Source organism: Wyeomyia smithii, chromosome 3 (genome assembly GCF_029784165.1).
Source record: "Wyeomyia smithii strain HCP4-BCI-WySm-NY-G18 chromosome 3, ASM2978416v1, whole genome shotgun sequence".
Taxonomy (NCBI): domain Eukaryota; kingdom Metazoa; phylum Arthropoda; class Insecta; order Diptera; family Culicidae; genus Wyeomyia; species Wyeomyia smithii.
The window spans coordinates 108,694,435-108,714,741 of record NC_073696.1 but is presented as its reverse complement, the minus strand read 5'-3'; the positions used below and the strand labels follow the sequence as shown (position 1 = coordinate 108,714,741).

Below are 20,307 nucleotides of genomic sequence, written 5' to 3'. Positions count from 1 at the left end.
GGAAGAGTTATGTTTGAAACCGAGAAATGTATCGACAAAAACAAAAATTGAAGCATTTTACCGAAATATGGCGAAGAAGCAGACATCGTCGCTTTCAATGAATAACTGAAAATTATTCCATACCTAGGGCTCTAAGCGGATACCGTTTAGCTAGAAAACGAATTGAAAATCTGATCCAATCTTCGGAGTCAGCATCACACCTATACATACATACCTATGTGCGAAGAATATTCTGCGGAAGAAGCCCAAGGGTTTATGTACAGGAACAATTTTTCGAAAAGGCAATGTCATGATATCTGAATGACGACCTTGAAAAAAGGAATGCACTTAAGCAGTTAGCATCTGTTTTGCGGGCGATTTTCTTCAACACCCAAATAAATGTATATATGTATGACTGCAATTTTGGTTGATTTTTCTCCAAGTGATGTTAATTCAAAGATTGACCTGTGTTGAAATGCATTTGTGTTCGTTCTAGTCATTAATATTGTCGATATTGATCAAAATTCAGTTTGAGAGCCAAGCTTTTCGTGAACAATCTCTGAACCTGCTTTTGGAGCGCAGTAAAAACTGATGTCTTGAAAGAAAATATGCTGGTAGAAGCAACATTACCGTACAGTATCTTTAAAGTCAAGCGCCGCTGGTTTCTCGCAGTCTATTATTGCAGCGGTACACAACTTCTATTCGACTGCAATCAAGGAAAACTGCAATGCTATTGCTGATGGTGCTGCTGATTAAAATTACTCAACAAGTATTAAACATTTTGTACTACTGTGCAATTGCACCAAAATTCTTAGTGCCCCGAAATCATTTGTTCAAAATAGTTTATGTTACCAGTTTCCAAAACATTGCGGATCGAAAACGACAAAGAAATGTTTGGTTTTGTCTTTTAATCTGTCATCTACGAGGCTCCTTCCCCACTGAAAGTTCACTGATATAACATTTTATTTCGTGCGTCGTCTGTGCTTGGATTACGTCTTTGCGGGCACGCGATTGGTTGAATTATAACAAATTGGCTGTGAATTCCATTAAAAAAGGTTGTAATAAACTAAAGTAGCTTGTTCTCTATCCAACCAGATATCAATGAACAAAATCTGTTCAGTGGTAGCAAATTTGTAAACATTTAAAAAGCGTTCATTGTGCTGCTCAACTCCATTCTTGATTTTTACGCATATCATCCTACTAAAGTAATTAATCACGAATTACCACGTCATAAAAACCGGATTGATCTGAACGAAATAGGAAGAATGCAATTCCGATACTTTCGTATAAATGAACAGCCGTAGAAAATATGTAGAATACAACAGTTGAAGAAATCATTCTAATTATTCTACTGTTTCAACTCTATGCCAACTGGAACAAAGAAGTTTATTACAAAAGCCGTACACATCAGTACGGGTCAGTAAAAAGTACTGACCAGTAATCCACATACCACGTGGACAGATTTTAAACGATTTTGACACGCCCCCCCCCTTGGCAACTGCTCGAATAAATTCTTAAAATTTTCTATGGACCGTGGACATTACACATACCCCTCCCTCCAAAGCAGTCCACGTAGTATATGGATGGCCCCTTATTATATATTTACACTGTTGGTTGTTGCAACTCAATCCAATCACATTGGCTGACAAAAGCTCCAAAAAATTGAGCAATTGCTGAAAAAAGTTGCCCAAACCATTCCTGTGAATTTTGGTAAGTACATTTTTCACATTTTTTAGGCGGGGTATGCTTTCCGGATACGTATGAAACCGCGTAAAAAAGACTGAATTGAGTTGAAAAAATGACGTAGGAAACTGTCCCAGAACGTTTGAACTTTGACTGATAGTGGTCAGTCTTAAGAGCAAAATGCAATATTATATATAAATTTCAGTTTTTATTTTATTTTATTTTTTTTTAAGAAAGCAATCCACGTAAAAAACGCGTAATAAAAACCTGACTGAAAATGGTTAAGTACGCAGAATAATTGTTCGCCAATTTCGTCGCTTCTACCTTTGCTTACGGAAAAACTCATTTAAATCTTTAAAAAAGTGTTTCTTTGCTAGAGGGCACCAAAATTCACAGCAATGGTTGTGAAGCTTTAATCTTTCCTTTTTATCAGTATGAGTTCTAGTGCAAAACCGTTGTTTACCAGTGTAATTATTCGAATCTTACTGAGTATACATATCAATTCTTCACTGCACAACCAGTATTTTCACCAAAAATATCACTCGAATCCGATGAAAATTGGCAGACCATCCAAAGTGACGAAACGTAAATTCAAAAGTAATAAATCAAATCAAATGTTAGTCATTAGTCAAGCTTATTAACGTTTTCCAGCTCAACTATATAGTATCAAAGCGGTGCTTTAAATCACGCGATGAAGCGTGAAACTGGAAACGACATGAAGTTAAAGCGAAAATGGAATTTTGTTGTGAAACAGGTGGGAAAACTACTGGTGCAAAGAACGATGGCTTATGGTAAGAAGTTGAGCTGATATAATGGTCCTACAAAATGCAAAAAACTAAACAACGTACCCACCTTCTATATACGGAAAAAATTCTACTTGTTCAATCTTAACAGTCATAACACAAGAACGCTGTTGTTTCAATCGAACGGTAGCGAGAAAAATTTCAGGGATTTTTTAATAAAATGGTGGAATGGTTTCCGCGGAATGTGGGATACCAGCAGTAAAAATTTGATTTGCGGAAAAGCGCGCACTCTTAAGTTTTTGTTCGAGAAATAAACGAAGAGATTTATGCTTTCTTCTGCCGATTCTCATTTCCTTTAAATGCTTTCTCATTGTTGTTTGTTCAATTTTTTTTTCGAGCTTCCTATTCAACGTACGAAAAGACTTTGCCACTTTAGCTTCGGTTTCGCTCTTTAACTTCTGTCAAAGTTTAGTTTCGTTTTTTTTGCTCCCTCCGGTCCTGTTCAGCGTACTCATAGCACCGAGAGTTTGTTTTCGACAGACTTTGCGCCAACCAGTTCATCCCCTGACAATCCAATGAAACTTGGTGGGTGTGAAGACCATGTCTAATTGAGCAACTTTGCATACTTTGTTTGGCCAAAGTCAATCTTGTTTAACGTTCGGTAAGGGCCGGACTTTTTTATCGGTTTTCTTGTACTAAAAAGAACATCCGACACAACCGCATGTTTGACGTAATCCTATGTTAGGGCAAAATTGTACCTCAAGGCTAACTGGAAGCAAAAACATCATATCAAGAAGACTGGGAACTCTGCCTGAGATTGAGCGACAGTTTTGGCAGCGCAGTCTTTTGAGTAAAAGTGGGACTGACGCATGCTAGTATGTGTGCTGGCGATGCGAATGCAAGCCGAACGTACAGGCTGGATTATCACATACGCACACTCTGTCTTCGCAGCGATGTATTACCAGCACTTTCATAGCAAACTTCCACCTTTATTAGATGGAGTGCGCTGTTTGATTTGACGCTTGTCATTTGTATGGGATCGATCCAGAGATGCCAGTCTTCTTGATATGATGTTTTTGCTGGAAGGCTATAGGCATTGATTATTTTTTACGTGATATTTTTACAATTCAGAATCTTTAAGCAGTATTTTTTAACTAACTACAGCTTGGTGGTTTTGTTTAGAAGGTCGGAATCGATTTGACAAAATTTTAAAATAAACAATCAATTACCTGAAGCAGGATGGTTTGGTTTCGTTGTGCGAACACGCACAACTTTGCTGCTCCTGATACTCCATATTGTGTGGTGGTGTGATTTTTATCCTGGGCTCAAAAAAAAAAAAAGAGTGCGAATGCGGTTTTTCCGTACCGCGGTGATGTGTGCGCTCTGTTAGCTGGATGTAATTCCCACCACTCTCGTACTGCTGCGATGCTGAAGCGGTCGTGAAACGTCGCTATTGAAGGTCACCAATCCTTTACACTTTAAAATGCACTTTTCACCGGTGATAAATCAACCGGGATTGCTCTGTTGGATGCAGCATTTTGTATTGTAACGGGGCTGACTTGATCCGAGGGATTTGTTTAGTTAAAGGTTTTTGTTATTCACCACAATTCGCTCACTAGAATGGAATCGACGCTGTTGGAAAATATTTTTTTGTTCGTTCTGGTAGGCGCTATCACCACACATCCACATTGATTACGTAAATATAAAATATACACTCCTAGAACATGGGGCAAACCCGTGATTACGTGAGATGGAACAGAAAACTAGGAGAAAGGCAAAACATCGGATTTGCAATTTATACAACTGCGATGCACCTGTTGAGTTATCCGTAGCGAGGATTTCGGCTTATGGATATTTTTTTCCTGTGACAAGCTTATCTGACAGGCAATTAAATGTAATCAATGTTCCACAATGAAACTTAACCTAGCTATGTAACTTTCTGCGGTTATGCAATAATCGAATGCATCTGTTTCGTTTCGGATTTGCAAGTTCTCATTAAAAGATTCTGGCAATACATAAACGTGAAACAAAATAGAGCTCCTTTTTTGATATTAAATGTAAAATAAATTGAATTGGTCAACGAAGGGAAAATTTTGTGCATGATAATAACATATGTAATACAGTTGACAAGAAAAGCGTTTAGTATCAAGAGCAGAATTCTTTGGTTAAATGGTTTTCAAATTTAGAAAGTTCCTAATCAGTTTCTTTACGTGAAAAACTGATCGTTTATATCACCATATTCATTTGATTCACTGATTTTACACTCGTAATTTCACTGTCGGTTACTAAAGAAGCTGTCTATTTATCGATTTGATTCTCAGAGGGCGAAAGTTCTGTCATTTTGTGTAAAGTTAGAAATCGATTGTATTGTTCAAACGCAGATCAATTTATCAATGTGTTTAAAACCTTCAAGGAAAAAATTACACTTTTTATTTTGACGCGAAAAATTTGCATTGCTGATGTACGATTTTTTACTAGTTGAATTTAAAATTAGTGCAAAGGTGTTCGGTAACTCTGTATTTCACTTTGCTGGCAGTCGCATGTGGAAAAGTTTTCAATATTTCTAGCACTTTGGCTGCGTTTATACAAACCGATTTATAACAACCTCGAAAAACAATCATTTCGATTTTTGCAGGTGAGTATTTTTTTTATTATCGTACAAAAAAGTACGATAGGTCTCAGAATTTCATATTTTCTTTCTACGGATGCAGTTTACTATGAATATGAATAACAAACTTGGAAAGTATTGGTTACCAATTAGAATATTTGGTACGAAAATATTTGCAGCAGTTCGAAATAAAAGTGATTTTGAAAGAGTCTTTTAGTGGAAAAAAATTGTGAATGAACGTTTTGATATTTAGCGATTTACGTACTACGAATAAAAAATATTTAGATTCGTGAAGACCTCGGAAGTAAACACGGGAATGATTCATGGATGATTACCGGAAACTTGATACTTGGATAGAACTTAGAAAATCAGAGCGCTTGATTGTATTCAAATCACAATGATGTAGAGGCTTCGCTGGCAGACCATCGATGAAACGGGAAATTCGCTTGTATTCGGTCTTAGTGCCCAATCTTCCCTTCAGCAGAACGTGGCTTCGGTGTCATAGTACTGGGAAATAAAAAAAGAGCCATCCAAGAGGGCCGTAAATGGTATTTGTGTATTAAAAATCAAAGTAAAATTATTCGTCAACAGCGTATTCAACATTTATGCACCGACAAACGATAAAACCGATAACATCACAATACCCTCGAGTTTTACGACCCACCAAAAACACGATGTGGAAGAATGTATTGAAAAGCAGGATTTTTCCTTCTCGTGATTGTACGACAGAGTTTAAAACACTTGGTCGCGGCCAGAAGAATGGCCTTTCCTCATTTGAATATCAGAAGACAATAAATTCAATTGATTCAACATTTCATCCGATATTTCATTCAAATTCAATTTTTCTGTATATTTTTCTCAAATTTTCAACAAATAAGACCACCCTAATGGGAAGAGCTACCCTAATGAAATACCTCATAGCATATACTAGCAGTGTCGTACTATGATGTAGAATATATTTCGGTACTATTTTGATGAATATCTCATCGATTGCATTCAAAACCTCAATTCCACTCTCTCAGCTCGAAAATGTTCCCAGCAAGCCGGAATTTTCGAAAAGATTTTTTGTTCGAGATTACATCAGATCTCAACGTTTCATGCATTTTTAAGACATGTGGCATCAAAAGAGGCACGTGTCTCAAAGTCCGATTGACCTGAAATTCTGCATGGGTACTCTTTCCGAGAAGACAAAACTTTTGAGCACTACTTTTTAGCGAAATTTGAAAACTTGATTTTCATTGCCAACCTATTATGCATAGATTTGAATGTAGTGTACGACTTAGTTAAGGGGTTATATACCATTTTAGTTTTCAAAAAAAAAGGAAAAAAATATTGCATTATCTTTAAGTATAACTTCTTGAGAACAATTTCCCACATTTTCATAATGATCTAAGCATTAGGGAGAAGGTTAGAGCAATTTGGAACGCGCCTCGTCTCGGTCGCATAAGCTAAACTTGAAACTTTATACGTGTTTATCTCGGAATAGTGTTTCGCAAAAAATGACTTTGCCGTGTTTACGAATGACTGAACCGATTTTCTTCATCTTTTTTTTTATGTTCGTTATTAAGAGCCAGTTCGCGAGAACCGCAACCACCTTTACAAGGGAGGTTGTATCGAGGTTCTCCGATAGGACTGAAACTTCCAGGGTTTGTTTATGCACATAATACAACAATGTTTTGCATAATGTCAGATTTATTGAAAAGGGGTAAGTGGGGTAAAAAAGCACGTCAAAAAATGATGTCCAAAAAGTGCTAAAAACTTAAATTTGATATAACTTTGTGAAAACTGAATCGATTTTCATGAAAATTGGCATGTTTATTCTACTTTATAAAGGGAAAAAAATGAAAGTCATTGGAAGTTGCTATCGAGAATACATGATGAGATATTCGCATTTTTCTAAAAATATAAGGTGATTTTCACAGCAGTTTTTCTCTTGCCAACAGATCTAGGATTAAAATCCAAATAATACGTTTTGTAGTGCAACTCAAGAGCTTTCATTAGATATATTCGAAAAATGCGCCGTTATAAAGATGCCTGAGAAAATCAAAATTTTCTATAACATGTCATTGACCATCATTTCTAACCCATTGTGCGAGAAGCGAAATTCCGTTTTGCGTCGTTGCTCTTCCATTGAGCTATAGTTTTCAGGTTATGTTTGTTTATGGACTAATGCAATAGTTTGAAGAATTTGAGGTTTTTGGAAAAGGGGTTAGTGGGGTAAACAGGCTCTTCAAAATCTTATCTTCAGAAATTGACTTTCATTTTGTTCCCTTTTTAAAGTAGAATAAACATGCCAATTTTCATGAAAATCGATTCAGTTTTCACAAAGTTATATCAATTTTAAGTTTTTAGCAATTTTTGGACACAAATTTTTGACGTGCTTTTTTACCCCACTTACCCCTTTTCAAAAATCTGACATTATGCAAAACATTGTTCTATTATATAGATAAACAAACCCTGGAAGTTTCAGTCCGATCGGAGAACATCGAAACAAGACCTAGTTGCGGTCTTCGCGAACTGGCTCTTAAATTTTCCGGTCGTTGAACGATCGTTTTTTGATACACGAAGTTTAACTTTGCCGAAACAAATTTTTTAATGCAATTTTTAGCGCTCAAAACTTTTTTTTCGGATAAACGTTCCCGTTTGCGCTGGAAACAAAATGCTTTTGAAAATGATCTTCCAGATACTCGGCACACTTTTGAACTAATAAAATAATATGGCTTTTTGATTTCGGTTGATCTGCTGGGTTACTATCGTAAATACCGCAAACCTCTGCAAAAAATACAGCAGTTCGGGGAAGCGGTCATTACTCCACAAATAACTGGTGTTTGTTATGAACTAACGTGTTTTTTATTGTTGATTAACAGAACTTTCAGAAAGTTACTGCTATTATGCAATAAAAAGGTGTTACACGTTCTAAAAAGTTCCAAACTTTGCTCTTTTTAATGGTGCAAAAAGGTATGTAACCCCTTAAACGTAAGTGCGAGCAATGTAAATATCAAAAAATTGGTCGCAGTAACGAAAATACCCAACATGAAAAAAAAATGCAAGCGTACGGTTAGGGCATTGAAGTTGAATGAAATAAATATGCCAAAATCTTACTAATGGATTATATTTTTTGCCTGGAACTCCGATCCGTCAACTAGGTAATTTACTAAAGCGTATTTTTCGTGATGCAATTTTATGTGGGACACCCTCTCCTCGTTAACGCAAAGGGTAGTTAAATCAAAGTCGACGTACGGTGTGTCTATAGAACCGTCAACATTATCAGAAGCCAAACGTGGTTCTCGATGTGCACAATTCGATATATGAAGTTTTTCGGAGAATATTAACTAAACAACCCTGAGCCACCGAACTGAAAGACGGCAAGGCAGCTGATAAAAGCGGAATGACGCAATCCACCGGACTTCATTAATGATCTGGGTGGACGAAGAAATGCAGAAGAATAAGTTGGAAGGCCCCACGGGCCCAACACGTCATCGGGTCATCGACTCGATTGTAGTAACTATCAAGACATTACGTTGCTTTATTCTGCTCACAAAGTACTCTCCCGTATGCTGTTCTTCAGATTATGGGGGCATTCTACAACGAAACAGAAGATTCCACAACGGAACGCACAACGGTAGAGAAGGGCATTCCACAACGGAACAAATGATTATTCTTCATCAGATACGAATGATGACCCTCAACAAATACCCGATAAGTTCCGGGAATGAAAACTGTAGACTATGCATAGATTTGAATGTGGTGTATGACTTAGTTAAGCGAAACAAGTTATGCAAGATAATGTTTGAACACGGGATTCCTATAAAACATTAACGAGCCCGACCCTCCCCTAAGATGTAACGATTACGATAAGAACGCTTTTTACGTGCGGCTGGAGAATGCAAACAAAAGCTGCCCAAGAAATGATGTCAAAATCCTTATCTCAACGCTCAAATTGGTTAGGAGGAAGAATTCGAACCGTTTATTGGTAAGTTTAGCGCACTACGGCTCACGAACGGACATTGTGTGGCACTTTGTGAACGTTGGATACGCACATTCCGGAATCTACAACATCACTATTGGACAATACTCAGAGTATCAAAAGAAAGCCCGATTCCGAACAGCCGACGACTCTGAACGACAAGAAGCTCCAAAGGATGCCAATAAAGGAAGACCGAGGGAAAAGTGATTACATCGCTGCGTGCGCTGGGCCGGGAGTGAAAAAGTACCTAGTGAACATGAACATACATGCCAGGAAGCGGCAGTCCTGTCCACTGGTCTGGGAGTTGCAGGTAACAATAAGATGATCAAGTTGATTTTCCAGGAGAATCGCGACGTGGCGGTAGTGATGGACGACGAGAACAACCTCACCCTGGATGGCAATGACTGGCAGAGCACTTCGTATTTCACTCCCCTAACGAAGGAAGTCAGCCCCAATTCAAATTCATTTCATGACAATCAGCAAAAAAAAGGATGTCAAAGTCGCTTTTCTTCAACTCCAGACTGGCTGTGAACGGGGAAATTTATAGTACACACTGTCTGCGTTCATCAAGAAATACCGGGATATAAATAAGGGCGAAGACGCGGTTTTCTGGTCACGTCTGGCTTCGGTTCACTAGTCGAAGCGATTGTTGGTGGAGATGGAGTGGCTGGATATCGATGTGGTACCCTAGTCAGCAAACCCGGCTGAAGCGTAAGATCCACTCCAACAATTTTGTCGAAAAAACTGAGATAAAATAGATAAATTAAACGACTATAAAACTCAAAAACATGTCTACACTTATGTTTTCGCCCGCCATGGCGGATGTTCCGATTAACTGCCGGGAGCCGCTCGCAAGGGCGTAGATTTTTTTACAAGTAAGCTAATGTAATAAGAAATCTATCAAATTCAATTTTTTGTCTTAGTTTTTTGATCACTATCCGAAAAAGGATATTTTTTCAATGCACACATTATCACCATATGGATAAAATACGCCAAACAACATTGCCAATAACATCCACCATCCTACACGGTATAATCTGGAGCTCTCTGAAGTCGCCACTAAGTACGCGCAAAACCCTGAGGCGGCGAATCCGGATAAAGGACAGCTTATCGAAGCTCCACTGGAGGGCTGCTAGAGTATAGTCAAAGCAGCTATTTACAGCGCAGCGTAAGCTGCTATCGGATTCGTCGAAAGGAATCTTCGTAACGGCTGGTTCAACGAGGACGACTTTGGGATGAGAAGAATGCAGTGCGAGCATTGATGCTGAAGCAAAAAACCCGTCGAAACGTGGTGCGATACAAGCAGAAACGAAAACCCATCTTTTCCGGGACAAAAGGCATCGCCTAGGAGAGCTGTAGTGTGAGGAAATGGAGTAACTGTATAGTTCACAAAAACGAGAGCCAGAATGTATCAGGATAAAGATGGAGGAGTGTTGACGGGTGAACGTGACGTGATCGACCGATGGAAGCAGCACCACGATGAATACCTGAATGCCGGGCGTAGCGGCAGAAAATGAAAAGGACAGAAAGATTAACCTAGTCAGCACAACAGATGAGGTAGACATACTGACCTCCGCCTGGATGACTGCCTCTTCCCGGAGAGGTGGAAGCAGCAGAGATTGGTTTTACTGCCGAAGGCTGGGAAACCGCCAGCGCACCCATCGGCATCTAGGTCTATCAGCCTGCTGTACACTTCCAGCAAGGTGCTTAAAAGGATTATCTTCAACAGACTGGTGAGGTACACAGAGGGTGTGAATGGTCTGGCAAGTAACCAGGTCGGTTTCCGGAAGGGCAGGTCCACGATGGATGCTATCCTCACCAAGACGGCGGAAGTAGCACTCCAGCACAAGAGAAGGAGCACACGCTATTGCGCAATCGTCACGCTTGACGTGAAGAATTCGTTCAATAGCGCCGGTTGAGACTTCATAGCTCTTGCGCTTAGGAGCATCCATGTGCCGGTTTCGCTGTGATTATGTAAAATTACTTCCAGAACCGAGTGCTTGATTAAAACACGGAAGAGAGTTAGAAGTGTGTCCGAATTACCGCAGGAGTTCCGTAAGTTTCTATCCTGGGCCCGGTGTTGTGGAATGTCATGTGTTACGGGGTGTTGAAACTCAAGTTCCCTGTAAAAGTTGGGATCGTTGGCTTTGCAGACGACATAACGTCGATCGTGGAGGTCGAGTTGAAGGCTACGCACTGCATACGCAAGGTCGAAGACTGGAAGCACTTCAGAAAATTGGGGCTAGCGCATCATAAGGCGGAGGTCATGGTTGTGAACAGCTGTCAATCGGAGCAACATGGGGTGGTCAGAGACAAGTTCACGTTGGGGAGCCTCTTCGACTATGCCTGTAGGAGGGCCTTGTCGGCTATTGCAGCATTATCTTGCATGATGTCCAATAGCTCAGCGGTGTATGGCAGAAAGTGAAAACTTTTGCCAGCCCTGTTTCGTCCATATTTAGGTATGATGGGCCGATGTGGTCTAGAGGTCTAGGTACTAACAGTATTCGTGGTAAACTGGAAAGTACCTACAAGCTGCACAGGTTCGGACATGCAGGGTCCCCGATGTGTCCTGAGTGTGTGAATATGGAAGAGACTGTTGAGAACGTCTTCTTTGCATGCCCACGTTTTGCCCTTGCGAGGAGCGACATGATGGCAGTGAGCGAGCCAGGCACTACTCTGATCAATCTAGTCCGGAAGATGTGCGACGACCCGGACATCTGTAGCGCAGTTGCATCGGTCGCTTCTCAGATTATCCCGGAGCTGCAAAGTGTGTGGCGGGTCAACCACCAACACGCCAGTGGTAGTTCATTGTCAGTCTCCAAGTAGTAAGCTAGAAGATCATAAGAGTTCAAAGGGTGCATCAAGCACAAAAGCCACTCCCCGACCTAATACCTAACCGTAGTCCCAGGAAAATTAGAACTGGAGACTACAGGGGATTAAGTGGGTCCGAAACAGGCCGAGTAGGTGTCTGGGGGAGTGTAACTACCCCTGCATTACTCTCCTAGTTTCATCCAAACACCCTCAGTTTTCTTTTCAGGTGTCTGTTTGCAGATTTTCCCGCCACCTCTTAAATAAAGACATACTGACCTCACGATACATAAGTTAAGGATGTTAAATAGGTTGGAAAAAAGACATTAAAGCGTCGCCTATCAAACTGGATCCCGACATGTTGCTTTCCCGTTTGCACCAGCTGACAGTCGGAGATACAGCACAGCTATCGGAGGAGTAGAAGGAAGGAATAAAGTAACCAATATATAAGAAAGATGGCAAGTTAGAATGTGAGGACTACCGAGCGATCATGATTCTCAACGCAGCCTACAACTTGCCTTCCCAGGTCATCATTTCACTGTCTCTCGTCAAGTTTCTGTCAAGTACGTTTGTGGGATGTTATCAGGTCCGTTTGGTGATTAACAACAGACCAGATCTTCACGCTGTAGCAGATACTCTGAAAGTATCGCAAATATCAAGACCTCATACAGCATTTGGTCATCTAACAAGAATCATCAAGGCCACTGTGGATGATGTACAGTACTGTGTGAAGATTTCTGGTGCGTTATCATGTCCGTTTGAAACACGCAAGGCGGCATCCATAAATTATGTAACGCTCAGGGGGGGGGATATCCTTGAATTGAACGTTACGATTTGTTCCATAGGGGAGAGGAGGAGGTAAGATCAGCGTTACGTAACAAAAAATCTCTGGATAGGCTCTCCGAAAACGAGCATTTTAATTAAGCAAATTCTTCTACAGCGTTACGTAATTTTTATTGGGGGGGTTGGTGTTGGCGTTACGTTTCGTTACATACGGGGGGTGGGGGTCCAAAAATGGATGGATGTCGCCCAATGGACTACAGTCTTTCCTGCCTCCTATTAAAAATTGTACTTGAAGGTATTATGAAACGAGTGACCTTCAATTTGCGGTTCTTAATAAATCTAGCCAGCTCATCTGCTCCGCTGACGACGTAGGTTTTCTTTGTCGAAAGAACGGTACAGGCGATTGCTGAATAGTACACTAAGCAGAACGTGAAGCAGAAAAGGTTGAAAGTGAATGAAGGTGATTTTCGTATCTTGGATCATTGGTAAAGTCAGACAACAACTGCAGTAGAGAAATTCTCAGACGTTTTGTAGCTGGACGTCGCACCTGCTACGAACTTCACAAGATCTTGAGCTCTAGTAAACTTCTTCCCAGTACCAAGTGCGCCATGTACAGGACGCGTGTAATCGGTAGTCCTCTCTCTTGTTTAGGACCATCTCCGGCGGAGTATTCGAGGATGGCGTATGAAGGCGAAAAATATACGATAAGCTGACCCAACTTTATGACGTAGAATACGACGGGCGGGACATGATGTAGGACTGACGGACAACCCGCAAACGCCTCTGCCGGTACAAGACTTAGAGGATCACAACGAGTTAGGTGGTTGAAACAAGTGGACTAAGATCCTAAAAGTGTGGGACGCTCAAGAAACTAGAGATAGGCTGCCAAGGACCGAGTGCGTAGCATTGAGATACAGGTAAAATTCTGAGGGATGTTACACCAAATAAGTAATTAGAAAAAATAACATATAAGTATGTAAACAAGTTATAAACATACTACAACTTTGTCTGGCGAAATAAATATACACTATGGTCGCTTTTTACGCGTTTTTTCACGCGGCTTTTCACGCGGAATTTACGCGTTATTTTTTTTGCGCGGATTTCGGTTTCACTTCACACGGATTGCAGATTTTACGCTTGTGTTTTTTCGCGGATTCCGGAATTTACGCGGTTTTGACGTTGACTAACGTCTATATCGAAGTTAGGCCCCTGAATTTAAAAATCTAGTAATTCAACCAGGGAAAACCAGAGAAAAGTGGTCAGGTTTTGAGCGCTTATTTTGCAGTCATCTATAATCAGGTTTTCGAGGTTTTGGCATCAATCGATCAGAAATTCTTTAACGGTTAAATTTATGTAACAAAAACAAACTATTGTTTGAGATACACTATTGAAAAATTGGTAATTAATATCGATTGTCTAAATCATACCGCGCAGCCAATCACTACCTCTCTTCCCAAGCACAGTCGACACTAACGGATACAATCGATCTGACTTTGTTGTTATTGTTGTTGTCACTTTCTGTTTCCGATGTTTATGCTGCTGCTAGCGGAAAAAACCTTGCAAATATGCATCTTTTTGTTGGTGTTAATTTTACGACAGCGGCCGGCGCCCCATCATTCTGATTCCAAAACCGCATCAGTGACATGCGGACGCTAGGTGATAGCAGCTGAAAGGAGGAAATACAAAATAGTACCGGTCATCTCGTGCCGGTTTCACCCGTAATGCTGGTGGCTTTAGTAGTAAATGGCTACTGCAAAACACTTAAATGGCTGGAATTCTGGACGGACTAACCAGGAAACTATAATCGGCAACTGGCACCTTTTGGTGCCTCGAAATTTTGGTACAGAAGCGGCTAATTGAATTTTCTGTTTTACCAAATGCTGCTGCTAGCGGAAAAAACCCACATCTCTGTCATGAATGTCATCCCCATACATTTCGCTTGAAGCCGTTTTTCTCTGGCTCTCTGGCTCGATTATACGTCAAAAGGCTGTCAGTGCTTGCGAAACAGCCGATTAAGCACCGTCCATGCCAGATCAACTGTTGCTGCAAGTGGTGTAAAGAACTGCAGAAAGCGAAAAACGATTGTTTTGTTTTAAACGTTTCATGGATTTTGTGCAGGACATAAATTGTCACGTTCAAACATGTTTCAACATGTTCCGGATAGCCCTACATTCAATATAGTCAGAAGCACGCAAAAAATCTGTACAGTAACACATGCGGCACAATGAACGGAGCTTATGACCATATTTCCAACAGTAGCGCCATCATCATCGGCGGCGGCTTCAGGAAACTGTTGCCATGACATCGGTCTGAAAAAACCTTGCAAAAATGCATGTTTGTGTTGGTGTTAATATTATGACAGCGGCCGGCGCAGCTTTCAAAAAACATTTGTCTCTGCCATTCCATCATCTATGTAGCCCATCCCTCTTTCTATTTATCTGACGAAGCCTTGGTATAAAACGTATCGTTCGAACATTTCACCCCATCAGTTTCATTATTAAACCGTACCGGGTACATACGGACGCTCGGTGTTAGCAGCTAAAAGGAGGAAAAACAAAATAGTACCGGTCATCTCGTGCCGGTTTGACCCGTGATGCTGGTGGCTACTGCAAAATACTAAAATGGCTGGAGTTCTGGACGGAAACCAGTAAACAAGAAATCGGCAACTGGCACCTTTTGGTGCCTCACAGTTTTATAATAGAAGCGGTTAGTTGAATTTTATGTTTAACAATTGCTGTTGCTAGCGGAAAAAAAAACCTTGCAAAAATGCATGTTTATGTTGATGTTAATTTCACGACAGCGCTAGGTGTTAGCAGCTGAAAGGAGGAAAGACAAAATAGTACCGGTCATCTCGTGCCGGTTTCACCCGTTATGCTGGTGGCTGTTAGTAATAAATGGCTACTGCAAAATACTAAAATGGCTGGAATTCTGGACGAGAATAATCGGAAACTGGTACCTTTTGGAGCCTCGAAATTTTGTAACAGAAGTTTTGTGAAAGAAGCGTTGCAATTCCCTCTACTATTTGCTTCAATGGAATATTTTTTTTTTTTAGAATACGGTAGTCAACGTCATGCGGTCGTGTCTTGAATACCACCCTCCTACTTTTTATTTTTACGCGGTAAAAAGCGATTTTAATGTATGCTCATATACGGACTACTTCGTGAATCGAGCGAAACTAGTAGATAGGAAAACAAGGCAACGATTCGGCCTTATCACGAAGTAGTCCGGATCAGGGCTCTACATTTTCGAAACAAAACAATGATACTGATATACTCGCGCTGTCATTTCGATTCGAACAGTTTCATTCTCATTTGATTCCTTTCGGTTACTGTCAACGAATCACTTCTTTCTCTCTTTCCCTCTTTCTTCTTTCGGGTCATTTCAAATGAAACTGATGACTATTTCAATTGACGGAGAAGAGACTCTTTCCTTTCCTTCAGCGTCTCAGTTGAAATTAGCACCGCATCGCGTCGTTTGATGGTAGTTTTCTTATACCGCAAGTTGTAGTTAGAACGGCAATGGTATCCAATAAATACGTTACGCAAGTTCCGATCAATATTTCTTTCCTCTTTCCTATAGATATGCGTGAAGTACTATATGGAAGCCTTCTGTCTCCGTCTGCACTCATTGTAATTTTCAATTGAGAATCGTCATATTAGAGTGATGGTGATAATCTCCGCTTTCAATTGAAAAGTGTTTGTATCAATTTCAAGCACTTCAGTTGTTAGAATCACAGCAAGAGCTTTCGACTGGGTGTCATGTGACTCACGAAGTGATCGAAAATGATACAAAAGCTTTTCAATTAAAAGCGACGGACGGGTCAATGCGTCACTATAATCTGATAATTGTCAATTGAAAATGACTTTGTCAGGCTCTGGTCCGGATATACAAGTCGAATCAAATGCTTTCGATTGAAAATTATTTACGATGTGGATAAGGACAATTTCGTAGCTTTTTCTGGGTTTAATTTTTTTATGAATAAATAACAAAAATAGTAAAAGATGAAGTGGCTTTAATAAAATAATACAGATTTTCTTCATTGCGTTGATGAATGGCGTTGATATTTTAAATTTTATACGTTTTTTTATTCGATGGTACTGGAATCAGCAGTTAAAACCAAATAGCGATCCATTAGAAATTGCTCTTTCAGCATTTCTGCTATACTCCATCACCTTAAAAAATCACCTATCTTCTGTCAGTGTAATTCTGGTATACAGCAGCTTCACATAAAGATGCTAGTAATCACGCAAGTGAACTGAAAAGGAAAGAGTGCTATTCTGAATGACAAAATCGTAAAGAATTTTTACATTTATTTAGTAGAACTAAAATCATACATAAGACCACAATGATTCATAAAAGAATGTTATACAATTATGTTTATTATAATTTGGGACATTTGTGAAACTATTCTCCTAGATTTCGAAAATTTGTTGCAACCACCACTTTAATGCTGACTAATGTGCCATTGCGGGTTAAACTTTATTTGTGCAGCAGCAAATCCTATCGTCATCAGACTGAAGCCTAATAACATTTTCATTGGATGCTGAAGATAGCGCCCGCCTGAATATTTCGGCATTCATCTGGTTTACAATAGAGCGCACATACGGCTGCTGTTATATTCCACTGCGACAAAAGCGCTTGCTCGATTCCGCGAGCCATTGTTCGCCATGTTGGGATTATCGAACGTATCTGAAAGCGACCGCAATTAGAACTTAACTGCAGCTGGATTTATCACTGATGCGTGTGGTTTGAGCAGAATTGATAAAACCATTTGAAGCAGCTGGCAGAGTTATCAGGGAAAACGACACTTGACTGGCGTCTGTGTTTCGGTTGTTTGGCACTTTCATGGCACAAGGTTATTGCGAGGCGATGTTGTCGATAGTGAATGGAAATGTTGTTAGTAAGTTACGGATGAATTTTGGTAAATATGCCCTCCTATCCGTGGACAAAACTTTCACGTGCGAAAGTTTTTTGTTCCTAAACATCGTTTTTCAACCCATGGTGTAATTCTACCGAATGTATTTTTTTATTCTAGGTGAATTAAAAACAGGTTTAAATAAGGGTTAATCGTTAAATGCCAAAAACTACTTTCTTTACGTTTTAGAAATTTCCCAATATTTGAGTACCAAAAATCGACACAATAAATCTGTACAATAGCTTGTTTAGAATGTAAACTCTAAGTATTTATTGGAGAAACACGATAATGTACACATTCCTCGCTACACAAGCACATCCGTTTTCCACTGGGCAATATTTTTACTGGAACAAGACTCAAATTGCATCTCTCATAACGACATAACGAGTTTTCACAAAGGTAATAAAACCGCCATGCCACCGGTCCTACCCCGGACCACCGCTTCTGACACTAAATCAGCGAAAACATGCTGGCAGATAGTGTGAACAGTGCAAAAATCCCTTCTCGCGGGAGCCACACGATAAAACAGCATTCGAAGTTAATTTGAAGTGTTAATTCATTTTAATTACATGGTGCTTATCCTGATTGTTGAATTTTTATTGTCACTGGCCATTGAAAGTAGCATATCTGAAAAATGATATCTCGCTGCTGCTATATTCGAAAAACGATGACAGTATTTTCGAATGGTTATTAGCAAGCCGTCAGCGCTCGCATTTTGCATAGTTGAAACTTCAAAAAGTGCTAAACAATAAAATCTCCTTTTTAAGATAGTGAACTATAACTTAAACTTTTAATATAGATTAAAAACACCCAAAAATGTAATTGATAAATTTGTACAAACTGTAAATTTATAAATTATTTCAATTAAGTCTTATTGCATACACAGTTATTTTTATGGTACAAAAGATTTCACATCGCATCAATTTAACAGCTGTTATCTTCATTATACACAACCGTTTCACCACCCGGTAGTTTTCTCGTACTTAGTTTCCGGCAAAGCCTTGAATTTCGTATATATACCTACAAGAAAAATTATCACCAGGCGCTGCGTTGGCAGAGCTGGTTCTTGCATCCTAGAGTCCTAGATTCGAATTGCACTTGGCTGTAAGTTGGCATTCAAGTGCATTGGGTTTCAATACCCACATCCGACTTGGCCTGTTATACTGGCAGTGCTTTGGGATTGATGATGATAAAAACGCTGGTTAGCAGCCTGTTCACGATCGACGTAAATCATTCGGAAGAATGGAGCGTGTCAAAACAGAAATGGATCGTCATCGAGTAGCACTGTCGTAGTTATTTTGTAATAGCACTATAGTGTGTATTACGTATTGTGTGTAGCAGTGGCATAGTAGGAACTGGGGCCATTTAGGGCAAATTTTAATTCTTCGAGCTGACTAAAATTTGTATAATACTTCTAATATCGGGATTTTTCATTGATGATCCTAAATCTTTTTAGAGCAAGAACGGTTTGTTTTATCGGCACAGTGTATAAGTTGTAGATAATACTTTTGTACTTCTAAAAATATACTATACTGTAAGAAAAATTGTTAAGAATTTCTGTTTAATTTAAAAAAGTTTTAGTTTTTAATTCGAATAATTACGAACAAGCATCAACGTTTGGCTAACAATGAGTAGTTTTCGTTAAAAAAAAACAGATCTCTAAATATTTTTTTTAAGTACTTAATTTTTATATTTTTTTAAAGGACACATAAAGTTAACAAACCAAAAAAAAAGCAAAGCAAAGCCTTGGTGCTACATTCCGATTCGGAGCTTGACCTTCTGTTTACTATACACAGACTTCGCAGCCAACTGTTGAGTGTACAGGACAATTGCGGGGCTAGCGCTACGATCCTACTGAGACTAACAGTCTCTCCCGAGCCGAGACTCGAACCTACGACAACTGGCTTGTTAGGCCAGCATCGTACCTCGAGACCAGCTGGGGAGGCTTAGTTAACAAACCATTTTGTAAAAAAAATTGTACGGTTTTTGGAAAGACCAACTTTTTTGTAGTTGAAAATTTGGTCTTTCTAAAATACTTTACCCAAGATGTCTCACCAATCATACAAATCGTTTTGGCTCTTAAAAACTGTAACATAAACTTTTCTCGTGAGAGAAAAGAGTCGTGGTTCTGGAAGAAATTCTAACAGCGCAAAATGGCATCTTTAGCTCATAAAAACACCTGTGCAAAGTTTGAGCCAAATCAAAAATAGTCGATCAAAATGATTACCCATTTGTTGAGAATCGATTGAATTCAAATACTATTTACCAATTTATTGCGTTTGTACTACTTTTACTATGTGAACTTTCCTACTGTAACTTTTTATAATTTTTTCAACCATTTTGTTAATTTTACAACACATTTAAATTCTGTAATCCTTTGCTCGTTTTCAACTTTTTATATCATGTTTATGTTTCTCTTTTTTATACACACAATTCCAATATTTTTTTCCGCCCACTAAAATATACCATTTATACCAATTTTATTATTTGAGTATTTTTACATACTTTTAGCGTTTTAGTATTTTTTTATTTGTGTTATTTAAATCATATTTCTTAACATTTTTACAATTGTTACCATTGTTGTATTTTTTACTATTTCTGTAATTTTTACGTTTTATTTTCATTCTTTGAAACGATCCTTTTATTTTTTGTTTTCAAAATAGGTCATTTTACCTTGCTTTGCTCATTTCTATTATTGTCATAGTTTTTGCATAATTTATAATAGATTTAGCATTGTTAACATTTTGACCATTTTCACAATTATCCAACATTTTCCTTTTTAATAAATTTTTTCATTTAAACCATTTCAATTGTTTTAGTA

General features: G+C 39.1%; 1 protein-coding gene across 15 annotated transcripts in view; it reads right to left on the bottom strand.

Annotated features, from left to right (window-relative positions):
• The window catches only part of LOC129726506 (protein rolling stone-like), a 200,328-nt gene that overhangs the window by 123,674 nt on the left and 56,347 nt on the right, over positions 1–20,307 (bottom strand). For 8 of the 15 annotated variants that reach the window (XM_055683298.1, XM_055683310.1, XM_055683304.1 and 5 more), the window contains exon 2: positions 3,635–4,020. The exons of 3 other annotated variants lie outside the window; for them this stretch is intronic. In XM_055683298.1, the coding sequence (XP_055539273.1) occupies positions 3,635–3,699 (65 nt within the window). In that variant the 5' untranslated portion in view covers positions 3,700–4,020. Of the gene's footprint in view, positions 1–3,634; positions 4,123–20,307 lie in introns of all 15 variants that reach the window. 4 more of the 15 variants (XM_055683299.1, XM_055683300.1, XM_055683302.1 and 1 more) reach the window with 3 other exon arrangements.